The sequence below is a fragment of the Megalops cyprinoides genome, chromosome 3 (genome assembly GCF_013368585.1).
Source record: "Megalops cyprinoides isolate fMegCyp1 chromosome 3, fMegCyp1.pri, whole genome shotgun sequence".
Taxonomy (NCBI): domain Eukaryota; kingdom Metazoa; phylum Chordata; class Actinopteri; order Elopiformes; family Megalopidae; genus Megalops; species Megalops cyprinoides.
The window spans coordinates 35,817,495-35,830,329 of record NC_050585.1 but is presented as its reverse complement, the minus strand read 5'-3'; the positions used below and the strand labels follow the sequence as shown (position 1 = coordinate 35,830,329).

Below are 12,835 nucleotides of genomic sequence, written 5' to 3'. Positions count from 1 at the left end.
TCATCACTCCATTGTTCTATCACAATGAACAGAACCTGCAACTGTTTCCCACAAAGATACCACTTACTCATGACAGTGTTTAATTCTACACATACAAAGCACAGATCAGAATTGGAGAACGCTAAAACATTTTGCTTCAACCGTCAGCAAGCTCCTTGTTAACTGCATTACAAATCAGATTTTCATCCCGGCTCAAACTGAAGCAGCAGACAAAATATCCCAAGGTAAGAGGAAAAACAAAACAGTCACACCACCAAAGCCTGCTGAACATAATTCGGAACAGAAAGCAACATGTTTTACTCCAGCAGCAGGTGTGAGAGTAGGAGCATCATTCTATATTTTAATGAGGGGAGACAGGGTTTGCCTGAAAGTGGTGCTTCCACTCGTTTAGGCATTACGTCTTGGGTCAGGTATGGTCGCGCTCTTACGTAACCGGCGACTCCGAATCCAGACCACTGCAGCTTGCATTCCATTGCCTTTATATGGTGTAATTAACTCTGATTCAGCTGTGGGGACTCACAGTACTCGTGCATGTGGGACCACAGATCCACAGGATGGCTTGTTCTTTTCCAGAGAGGGAATGGCGGGGATGCGCCTGCGCTATCTTAAAAGGATAAACCACACAATCGCGAGATTACAGGGACTATTTCTGCGTATGAGTTGCGCAGCTTGAAATTCAAGTGAAAAGCTAGAGACCGCAGCCAAAGTGTGAGTTTCACGCTGGTGAAAACGTTTCAGAAATGAGATTAATGTGTCGATGCTTACATATTTTTATGAAACAAAACTGTGCTTGACTATGGCTACATTATGCCTTGGCAGGGGCCAAGAGCTAAGCAAAGCAGTTTCTCCATAAACAGTACTGATAGGTGCATCAAATCAAGATGAGTAAGTCAGTAGTCTAAGAATTTATATACATGTGTGAAAAATGTTTGGCAGCCGTGTAGGACAGGGCTTATAACCAAGGGCAATGAGAAGTATTTCATGCACATCTAGACAATATGAAAAGAAACTGCCAGATTATGTCAGGCAATGCTATTAAAGGTTATTCAAACATTCTCTATCTGTATGTTTTGCAACCATACTGGTTGTGGATTGGTGTTGCCAGGGACAAAGAGCTACGACAAGCAGTTTGCATATCTCTTCAATCCATGGCTGATTAAATACACCAAATATGAGATCCCAAGAAAGAAAGAATGAAAGTTGGCTGTGGACTATGACTAATGAGTGAAAAAATTGAGAGAGTGAAAGCTGTGAAAAGCCGTTAACGTTTCTGAAAAAGTGTGCACGCATACAGCCGATGCATGATACATGTACCAAAAGTGAGATAAATCACAGAGGATGCTTTGAAATGTTATTGACATGTATGAAATGTGCTGGATCATTTTAACTTTGGACCTACAGTAACAAAAAGTGTATTTCACACACATTTGTGGACTGTGACCAGTAAGTGTCACTAATTTGAGAGAGACTTTGCAATGCTGTCAAGATTACGTATGCTAGACAAACATGAATAAAAGAAAAAGGAACAGGAGCAAAACAAATGGCGGCTTGTTTGCCAAATAACCCCCTCAAGATATTGATATCTCAAGAATGACCATTCTGATTTTCTGTGTGCCAGGGTAATGTAGACCTCCATTTTGATTTGATCATGCTATGAGTGCTTCAATCTGCCTTTTAACACACACTCGCTGACACACATACATACACACAGACACACACACACACACACACACACTAATATATATGAGGGCAGAAATTTCCCCCCTGCACACTGAGACTCTTCAACCCTTGACCCTCCTGTGGCCTGGCCCAGTGAGCGGTGGAGGTCTGAGGGAAGACTTTGTGTTTTTCAGCCAGTGATAACTGAGGCCTTTTCCCATGACCTCTCTCTTTGGAGAGCAGCTCCAGCCTGGAAATAGCTCTCTGTGGACCGGCACCAGTTGAAGAGGAGCCTGGCCGTCAGGCAGCCTGCAGACAGCTGTGTAAATGGAGCTTTCACTACTGCAGGGTGGGTTGTTCCATTGTAGCGGGTACAGAGGGGGAGCCAAATACCTCTCATGTCATCACCGCACATTTAAAACTAAAAATTACAGCTGGAAGTCCCAGTCATCATCACCAGTAGGGGAATTGGGGGCTACAACAAATTTATGGTTTTTGTTCCCTTCCTTAGAGTGATTGTTCAGTCATTAGTCTAGCTCATTTTCCAGAGTTGTTTTAAATCACACTGCCAAACACAATAATCAAAGGCATAAGGACTCTTTTGATCTTTTGTTGCTGCTGCTGCATTAGAAGGCTGTGGTGTGTGAATGGCCGTGTGCTGAGGGTGTTAATGGCTGTTTGCTACCAGCACTAATGGCTTTGTGTTCACAGTGATTGCAAATATGGGACTCTTACCTTCATAGAGGTGAGCATACTGTGGAAAGCCTGCTGCCCGTAGCCAGTCACATGCCTCCTTCGCCTCGATTTCTGAAATACAGTGAGGGAAAGGTTAGCCTCATCTGCCATGTGGTGTAGACCCACGCGCATACGTGCACACACACACATCTCCATAAACCTGCACATATGCACACACAGGACTACGCAGACACACACAGGCACACTCACTCACGTACACATTCATGTGCACATATGCACCAATACAGACACTCATAGATGAGAACAAATGCATGCATGTACACATGTGCGTGCGTGCGCACACACACACACACACATACACCCAGAAACACAAAAATACATACAGATACAGACAAATCAGTGATCCCAAAGTTACAAGATCAGTCATGGCCATCATTACAAAAACTGTATTTACTGTTATTACTAACTTACTTCACTTTTTCCCTGAGAGTTGTTAAGTACAGTGAGAGAATCATGGAACTGATGTGATATATTCAGAAGTACATCTGAGAGAATACACGCACAAAGGCAGCTTGACCTCTGTCAGACTTTGTGGATAACAGATAGCTCCAGCTTTTCAAAATCTGACACCTGTGTTCTTTGCTGTGGATAAATGCGGAGAAGCAGAGAGGCTTATGTAAGAAAGGTCTGCTCCACTTGTTCTTGGCCTGTCTCAGATTTTCACTGGTACATGCTGCACTCGTTTCCCTTCAGTATGGAAATGATGAGGAAAGCAGACAGCCACACTTCAGTCAGAGCGCCCTAGCTCCTAAATCCTCTCAGTCATTCTGGAATCCTGGCACTGGCTCCGGCTCTAAGACTGCAACACAACACTGTATCTACAACATCTACAACGTGCAATATACAATGTACAATATCCTCATGACAATACAAATAGGTCAGGAGTTCAACAGGTACAAGGAATGTGTGAGTTTAACCTCAAGGCCAAGTTTCACTTTCACCAATAAACATGCGGCAAATATATCTATGTTTCCATATGTGTGTGGCCAATGGAAAAATGTGCTGAGATTTAATTGTAAATAACAAACTGATACAAATAGCTGTTACCAGCTTACTGTTACATACACCACACTCACCGCAAATGTACTTTTCAGCATATTTTATTTATTTTATTTTATTTTTTTTGTCATTTTGACTTGAACTAATGAAAGTCAAGTATCACAAAGACATGCATTATTTTATGAACTAATAGGTGAACTAACTAATACTGGATATTGTCTTTTAAACTATGAAACACTTGAACAGAATTTTTACCACTACTGTGGACTTGCACATTATTCCACAATTCTGTATATGTTATGAGTCAGAACATTTTGAATAGACCCACTAACACCATCAACACAAACTTACAAAATCCCTAAACAGTACTTTATATATTAATAACAATGTTTTTGAAATCCCATTCAGCAAGGTGACTGCACAAAGCAGGACACTGCAAGAGCTGTGCTTCATAAGCCATATTCAGTGTTGAGCGTACGGCATACACACCTCCACAGTGCTTTCCCTCTCTCCTCTTCCTGTATGATCTGACTGTTTTAACACAGCTGAACACGCACACCCGCATGGCACACAACCTGTGCACCCCGACAAGACGGAGTCTGAGTGCCACAGCAGGGGGTTGCTTGCTGGGTTTGACAGCGAAGGTGCCCAACAACACGTCCGTCTCCCTGGCCGATCTTGCGTGGTTCCTATGATCGCTAGACGCCCACGGGCAACGCAGCACAGAGCAAGCGTAGCTCCTGCTCGGAATGAACCGCATTCTAGCCTCAGACAGCAGGAAAGTGACAGCTACTGATGTTTCATTAAGCTCTGATGTAACAGCATTAATGGGTATTCAGCAAGAGGCACTACATTTACAAATAGACAAATGAGTGGAAATTCGATAAGGGCTGGAACTGCTCTACAAACAGGCACAATGCATGATGAAAGCCTTCATCTTATGGCTACCTATGGAGACGCTCCGAATTCCAGCTCTGACGCATTCGTCCTTTGATAAATGCTTCCCCCTTTGTGAAGCTACATCCCCTTAACCTATTTCTCTCAGTACAGTCTGAGGCGGACCCTTGAGATTCAGCCTGAACCAATGGCAGGTTGGCACAAGGCTTCATTCTCCATGGGCTTGGCCCTCTCAGGATGCATTCTAGGACTGCACCTGGGTCCCCTGAGGCAGGCTACCGTCCCACCTCCCCGAGGAGGCGCTTTGTGGGGAACAAGGGCAGCGAGCCGGGAATTCCACCATGTTCAGCATCCAGTAACACTACACGGCCAGACTTTCGGCACAAGGCCCCTTTTCCTCAGGGAATCTCTGGCATAAAAGACCGGGCTGGCTGGCACCATGCCACGGAGGGAAGTAGCATTTATCACGGGGGACTAAAGCTTTTTGAAACTGTGTACAGTGTGCGATTCAGGCAGCACAAAGGCAGAGAAACCCAGTACAGGGAGTAGATAAAGGGCCGGAATGCCCACAGCAGCTTGGGGAGCGCCTATCGCTCGTGAGGCAGGAAGACCGCGCACCTTCCCCTCCTTCGCAGGGCTTACGTAACTGTGTGCAGGAACATTCCATTACGCAACTCCAGCCAAAGGTGCTGTGGCGACAGCATCCTCAGGAGGAGAGTTCTGGTACGCTTCCAGGACAGTCTCCATGCGGGATTGTATCATATTAGCTTTCGGAGCCCCCCTCACAATCTGTGGCATTCACCTTCTCCATTTTTGCTGGAAAAATGCTGGCAACACAACCAAGCTCATCATTCCGTGTCCCCTTTATGCGGTGAAATATATATGGAGAAATACATTGTGTGGGGTGCATTTACTGCATTTACTATTAATAACAGGAGGTCGACTACTGAACAGCACAACTGGGCAAAGTGATTTACCATAAACAAAGCAAGCAATATGGGAAAAGCAGCTCTCTAAATTAAACCCTCTCCAAACAATAAGGGGACGGAGCAAGTTTCCATGGATACAGAGATGGGGATTACTATTTACAGCTATTCAAATCAGGTCTGTATCTATCTTTATATTTATATCTATCAATATAGATACATAAACACACACACAGACATGCACACACATGCAGTATAATACATATGTATGCAGAACAGAATGTGTGAAAAACAGAAACAAAATAACTATACACAATAAGCACCTTAACAAAAGGAAACTTCTTACAGTGGAGTGCACTCTAACAAAAGAGAAGAAAATTAAACAAAAGATTATGACATAACTGTGATCCAACCATTACACTAAGTAACCTACATTCTCTGCATATTTTCTTTTCAGTTCAAAATAACGCACAAGCTATGAAAAGCACTTCTACTTCAAATAAATAATCTCCCTCTTCATTAAAACTTGTCTGTGCAATGACACAAACATAAATGTATATGTGTAGTGTTCTCTGAGCAAAAAAAAATAAAATAAAAAAATAACTCACTTGGGATTTTCATCCTTCGGTCACGCTCTGACAAGCGTAGCTCTCTCAAGGGAATTCCCAAAGCCTCCACAAATCTGAGCATCCCCATTCCCACACTGCGGCGAATTCCTGACAACTGTGGGGACAACGCACGAACTCCCAGCTCCGCTACATCCTCCCCTCTCTCTGTCCCCTGCCCCCTCTCAGTAGCCCTCTCTACAGAGCCTCCTTACAGCCTCTCTCTTGCTTTTTTCCCTCTGTTTATTCTCTCTCTCTCACATCCCTACAGCTCCCTGTCCCCTTCTCAGCACATTTTTGGTAACATGTGCCAGTACTGGGTGGTGGGGAGGGGTGGGTGTATGACGTCTACAGCATGAAATTTTCATTTACCCTTTTTGCCTTCATGAGACGCAGTCAAATCCTCCGCAAGACTGGGTTTCCAAACTCACAGTGTTCACTATTGTGTACAAGAGCCTGTCTCCACCATTCCCTACCTTCACGGTGCAGGGTTAATCGTGCAACGCAGTGGTGAGAGCACAGGACTTTCACACCAGTGTTGAACAGCATAATGACAGAGTGCTGGGAGATGCCGTATCTCTTGGGGGTGGGGGGGGGGGGGGTAACGGGGAAGTCCAAATGTTGTCCCAGCGAGCTATGGAATGGAAAAACGTAGACAGCCGAAGTGGGAAAATGCAATATGAACTATCGGAAACCGCAATTCACTGACTCATGCAGTGGGACTCGACTTCCACAGCTTGTCCTTGTTAACATGAGCGCTGACACACAATATCTGCAAGACATGTACTTTTGTTCTGCACTGTTCGTGTGAACAGTCTCTAAAAGTCTCTACTAACAGTTCATTTCTGTCCTCCTCTGATGTATTTTACAAATCTTTAAAAATATTTGACACCATCTACACAACCAACTGGTGAGGGTCTTGTATGTCATTCTTACAAACTTCTGGGATGGGGACTTCCTCAGTATTTAAGTATTTAACTCATATTTAACAACTTTCTTTCCTGGTAATTCCTAACAATATAAGAAAAAACCTGTTGCGTTTCTGCACGTAGAGAGAACCATGTAACACAAATGTTCACTGGACATATGCAGCACACTTTGAGGTTAGAACAGAATTACAGGGCTCTCCATAACAGCTTAAAGTTGTGAACTACCTCTGTAACATATGGCAGCCATTATAATAAAATATGCAGCCCTAATTAAGATTTCCAAAACATAAGAGGGGAGGCTTAGACTAAGACTAAATGGGGTGAAACTTCAGGACCCAAGGGTAGGCATGGGAGGGGGGGGGGGCTGTTAAAAATGTTCCTGTTCAATCCAGATGAAATCTCACTTCTCCAGTTCCTCTATTTATTCCTTACTCCCAGGGAAAAAAGCGCAAGTCAATACATCTGGAGAACTGCTTCCGAGCATACCGCAGGCTGCCTTGACGGCAGTAATTTTCATTTCTGCTGGCATGCTGCTGTATTCTGGGAACAGCTGTTACGTAACAGGACTGGGGACGTGAAATCCCAACCTTTGCTTGAGGCGCGCGCTCTATATTTTGGGTACAATCTCACGAAGTTTCTTTTGGCCCTTTGTAGCGAAGGGCAAGAGCAGTCACCCCACTCGGCCTCAAACCCGGGTCTACCGGGTACCAACCATGCCACTTTGACCACAACGTCAAAGAGCCAGGCTTTTTGGCATGGCAGTCAGAGCGCATACTCAACTGTGGTGACAGCACTCTGTCACACCCTTACACAAGATCCCTAATGTCTTCTGCTGAGACTGGTTGGGCTTTGTGATCCACTTCACAACTGAGAAAACCACAACAGGAGAGTTCATCGCCAGAGACTTGAGGACGTCAGGTTTTTATGGGCGAACCGGTACCATGCGCTATTTACGCAGCAGAAAAGACTGTGCTCACCCCACATCCCACATGCAACAACCTAGTCAGTGATTCATGACTGTGGTGCTTTATCAGACACACTGGACCATAATTAAACCATGAGCCTGTGGACAGATCAAAAACACACAAACTGACAGCTCCGCAGACCCTATGAGAGATACCTTGGATGACGACATTCAAGACAGCAGCCCTCTTTATTCCAGCGTTTTCTTTATAATGCAGCATTTTCTGTACAATTTTCTATACAGAACAGATAATATCCCACTTGAAGGGGGCAGACATGCCTTAAAAAAGTCAATGTACCAAGTGGCTAGAGCTGTCGCCAACAATGACCCAGTCTGTGCTTCTCACAGGTCTACAAAACGCATTGTCTTGTATCACAATCCTAAAACCAGATTTTCTCACTCTCCCAAGCCCCTGTCCAAGCTAAAATATCTCAGTGCTGTGTGGTAAACAGGAAAAAGAAAGCATGAGAGAGGAGAAAAAGACAGCTTTTTATACACTCCATAAGAGTAAACACATTTGGTGGGTTGCCTGACCGCAGTGGCAATCAATAGGATTCTGCAGTACATTAAGGCTGTTTTGGAGTACTTGAAGTGCAGCGAGGCTGCTGGCAAAGCCAAGCTTGAGTTAATATTGAAGTGCCCCCGAGTCATTCCCCCAGTGTCGTGGGAATAAAGGTCTCCTGTTTTCAGAGGGGAGTTTAATTAATACAAGCCCCGGCATCTCTCCGCCCCCTGGTGGGCGTCGGCCTAAATACAATGCATGGCAATCAACCTAACAAAGAGGTGCCACTCAGTAATCTTGCAAAGTCCTCATATTCACATCACAGCATTCTTACCAACAGATACGCGACAACAGGCAGGGTGCCATGATGGAGAACAGAAGTTGTTCATTATAAAGGGCAAACATTACAAGCTCTGTAAATATGCTTAATACTGTACAGCCTTTCTGCATATGCAAAGCCACTTTTCTCAATCTTCTCTTGAGGAGGGGTTTCAGATTGGACGTGATTAGATGCTCTGTGATTAAACAGCTGGGGTAGGAAAAGAGCGGCTCACAGCCTGAGTTGAACCCAAAAAACCTGTCATAAAACCAGAGTCTGTTTCCAGGGTAGGATTAAGCCAACCTCAGACAGGTTGCCAGGGGAAACGGGAAAGTTTCCCGAAATAAATGGAAAAACTGAGGAATTCAGAATGGTGTTTTGCCCTGTGGTCTGTCTCCTCTGGCATCCTGCAGCCTGTCATCAGGCTGTGAGGCACAGAACTCCAGTCACCATACGAGCGGGGAGGAACGGGGCGAAGGTGGGGTGGTTGAGGGTGGGCAGGGGTGTGGTGTATAGAAGAAAGTGAGGAATGAATGGAGGAGCATGGTTGAATGATGAAGCAGGGTCAGTGAGTCTAGACTCAGCCTGGCAGTGTGACTCTCAGAGCATAGTAGGGTTTACCGTTTGCTTATCGCTCTATGCCCCTTTCCCCTTGTGATTTTAATCCATTCTGTCAATATTTCAGCCACAATTCTTTCCTTCTTCCAGTTTAGACCAAGAACAGCCCAGTTTATAGTTGCCTCAATGGAAATCCCAAAAGCAGACATGTCACATAATGAATAAAGGTTTATTCTGTCATTTGCAGTTCCTCTTACTTGTTTCAGGTGATATTTACATGTTCCATGCACATCCACAGATAAGCATTGGCAAGGCTGGGATAGAGTAAAACCAATCCCAGAGAGAGCTCAGAGATGCTTGAGACCTTAACCTCCAGTAGATTCCACACCAGGAAGACCAGGGTTAACTTCCCATTTCATTTAATACCTGAGGCTTTATCTGAAAACAGAAAGCAACATTAAATCCCTACCAACTAAATATACAAGTCAGGAAAGTCTGCTGGTGCTGTGAATGAAGGCAATCCACCCCACTTTTTTAAGTGTTGAGAAGGCTTTTTCTGTAGTCAAACAGAACAGGAACCCTAGAGTAGGTCCAATTATTCTGAGCATTTCCTGCTCCTCTGACCTCCTAACATAATACCCTTTGACTTCAAACAAGAGTGGGACTTACTCAAAGAAAGCAGGCCTTACTGAGTCTGAGTGTAAATACCAAACACACATAAGGTATGGGCACCTGCTGTGGACTGCTGGGAAACAGGTCTGCTGGTCCACAGGATCCCAACAGCAAAACAAGCAGGTCTGGCACAGCTGAGGTGCTCACACTCATATTCACCACTCATCTATCAAGTGCCCTATGAACTTGAGTGACAACGCCTATGGTCTGGACCCTCATTTTTGTATGGCTAGAGGTTCTCTCTCTCTCTCTCTCTCTCTCTCTCTCTCTCTCGCTCCCTCTCCCTCTCTCTTTCACACACACACACACACACACACACACACACACAGTTGACATGCTGTTTTTTTAGCAAGAGTGCAAAATTGTTGTCTTCAATCAGATCTCTTGCTCAGCAGTTTTAACACACTTTCATGTACAACACGTTTCAACACGCTGTCAGAACTCGGCACTGTACGCGATGCGCCGATAAAGCGAAGCCCAGACTGGTTCCGCTCAGCGTTCCCATCCTGGAAGCAATGAAAGAACATCCCGATGGTGTAAATATTTAGAGAACTCTGCCAGTGGAAAACCACTTCACTTGTTTTTCAAACAGCGGACAGCACTTGGGTTCTAAATCATAAGCAGCGTGACTCAAGAAAACACACATTTGATGGATGACTACGCTCAACACAGAGTGCTCTGTTTTTACAAATCTCTCCTTGTTAGTGAAACTGCAGGAGCACGGATGCTATGTCGCATACTGACTTGACCTGAGAACTGGACAGAAGCATACACACTTGGCTCAAATGGAAAAGAACGCCTTGAGCTCAAAACATTTGACATTAGAAGATCTACGCTCTTTAAGTCAGGTACTAGGTGCATCATGACTGCTGCTGCACTTCTACACTTTGCTATAGGATGAGGCCCTGTGGAGGTCAAAACTGCTTCAACACTGAATGGCTCAAAAGACAAAGCTCTCTGAGAGGGCTTTCATGCATGCATACACCAAGATAATACATTACATTATTGGCATTTAGCAGATGCTCTTATCCAGAGCAACTTACGCAGGTTAGAATTTTTTTACATGTTACCCATTTATACAGCTAGATATTTTTTTTCCTTCCTTTGTCACCTCCTTGCTGAGAACACGTGGCAGTGGAGCTGGTTCTGCACTGGGGGATGTGAGGGCAAGCCTGTGCCTCTATTTAATGTGCAGGTGGATTCCTGATTGACCGATTGCCTGTTAGTGCTGGATCTGAGACCTTTGCGCAGAGAGACAAAATGTTTCTCTGCCTCTCCTTATCATTTCAAGAAATGCAAAAGTACACAATGATCCAATTTGACTTTTCAGCTATGTCCTTATACATACCCATACATATCATTAAGCATATCAGAATGATAGTTTTGACCAGCGCTCCCCTTTAACAATAAACCTGCCCCCCCACCCCTCCGCCTCCTACTTGCCCCCACTGCCACAGGGCTGCCAGGAATACAGGCCCTAAAGGGCCCAATGGGCCAAGGAACATGCTGGCTATCCCCAGAGCCCCAGCCCCCTTGCCCCAGCCCTGTCCCGCCAACAGAAACCCCAATCCAGACTGAAATGGATCAGTGGAGAGGTCTGTGAAATCCATGAGGCAGTCAGTCCTGAAAACATATGTGCTGGACCCCTGCCATTTTCCCACACATGCTCAAATGTTCTGTCAACCCTCTTTGGGGGCTCACAGAGAACAGAAAGTGGAATGTGCAAGGGCTGAAAAACATCAAGCTTTCTTTTAGGGAATATTTTTACATTTTCATTATTTATCCTGTCTACACCAGCATGTCTTTTTTTTTATCCAAAACAAAGCTCATCTGTTTGCAGTATAGTGCAATTTAGTGGAAAGACATCAAAGGCAAATGACAACATGTGATAACTATAGATACTAGTTAAACACCAGTAACTGTTAAAAGACATTGATATTCACTCAGGGTTTGCTTCCACCAGTCATATATTACTGGACAAAACCAGCAAAAGCATTTTTATCCTGGTACACATTAGCAATGTATCATGACAACAGTATCACAAAGAGAAGTGCTGGCTGTTAGAGGTGACGAAAAGATCCTGTACCTTGAAGCATCCGTCCCACAGTGTGTCTGGTGTGTCTGAGTGGGCTCCTGTAAGTGCCTCACGTGCGCCTGAACTCTTCCCCCCCGAAACTGCTGTTCTCCGCTCTCTGACTCTCACCCTCTCTCCTTCCCTCCCTCCCTCTCAAATTCTCTCTGGGTCTTTTCAGATGACTCAGACCCCTCCCCCTCCTCTCCTTTTGTGGAGACTGAGGCAGATCTGGATTGTGTACCCCCCCCCCCCTTCACCACCCCCACATCATATATGTGGGAGAAAGTGCATGTTGTGTCCTTTATTGTGCGGCTAGAGGCCCAGTCATAATATATATGAGAGAGCATATGAGCCCCCATGCTGTAATTCTGTATTACAGGGACTAGCAGAGCACATCTGGAGAACAACTGGCAGAACTGGACACAGCCTGAAGCTCAGGTCTGACAGAGAATCATTGCGACCCGCATGACGGTACACAGCAGGGAGCAAATATTCTGGCCACTGCAGAGGAAATAAAACTAAACCAACTGAGAGGTGTTTGCAGAAGGGAACTTTAAATTAGCTGAATGGGAGCCACTCCAAAATGAATAATTCATTATACTTCACATTTCTTAAGTCTTAAAATAACAGAACCAAGGAATTTCATCTTGCGCCTTTGGCAAAGCCTGAATGCTCAGCCGTAGCACATCTGTATATAATCACTCATGACAATAGCTCACTCAAAGCTGTCACCATCGCAGTGAAGCGCGGGAACCACATAGGTCCACAGACAACCCACTGCAGTAGCAGACAGGCCTATAAGTGAGAGACTGCACACTTCAGAGACAGTCACATCTGTGACAGAGAGAGAGGCACTGTAGAGACAGACACATCTGTGAGTGAGAGACAGTACACTTCAGAGACAGACACATCTGTGACAGAGAGAGAGGCACTGTAGAGACAGACACATCTGTGACAGAGAGACAGCACATTGCA

General features: G+C 44.9%; 1 protein-coding gene across 6 annotated transcripts in view; it reads right to left on the bottom strand.

Annotated features, from left to right (window-relative positions):
* stard13a (StAR-related lipid transfer (START) domain containing 13a) overlaps positions 1-12,835 on the bottom strand; it is an 83,092-nt gene that overhangs the window by 13,261 nt on the left and 56,996 nt on the right. For 5 of the 6 annotated variants that reach the window (XM_036523953.1, XM_036523951.1, XM_036523954.1 and 2 more), the window contains one exon: positions 2,395-2,466. In XM_036523953.1, coding sequence (XP_036379846.1) covers positions 2,395-2,466 — 72 coding nt within the window. Of the gene's footprint in view, positions 1-2,394; positions 2,467-5,845; positions 5,876-12,835 lie in introns of those variants that run through there. The other variant, XM_036523957.1, reaches the window with a different exon arrangement.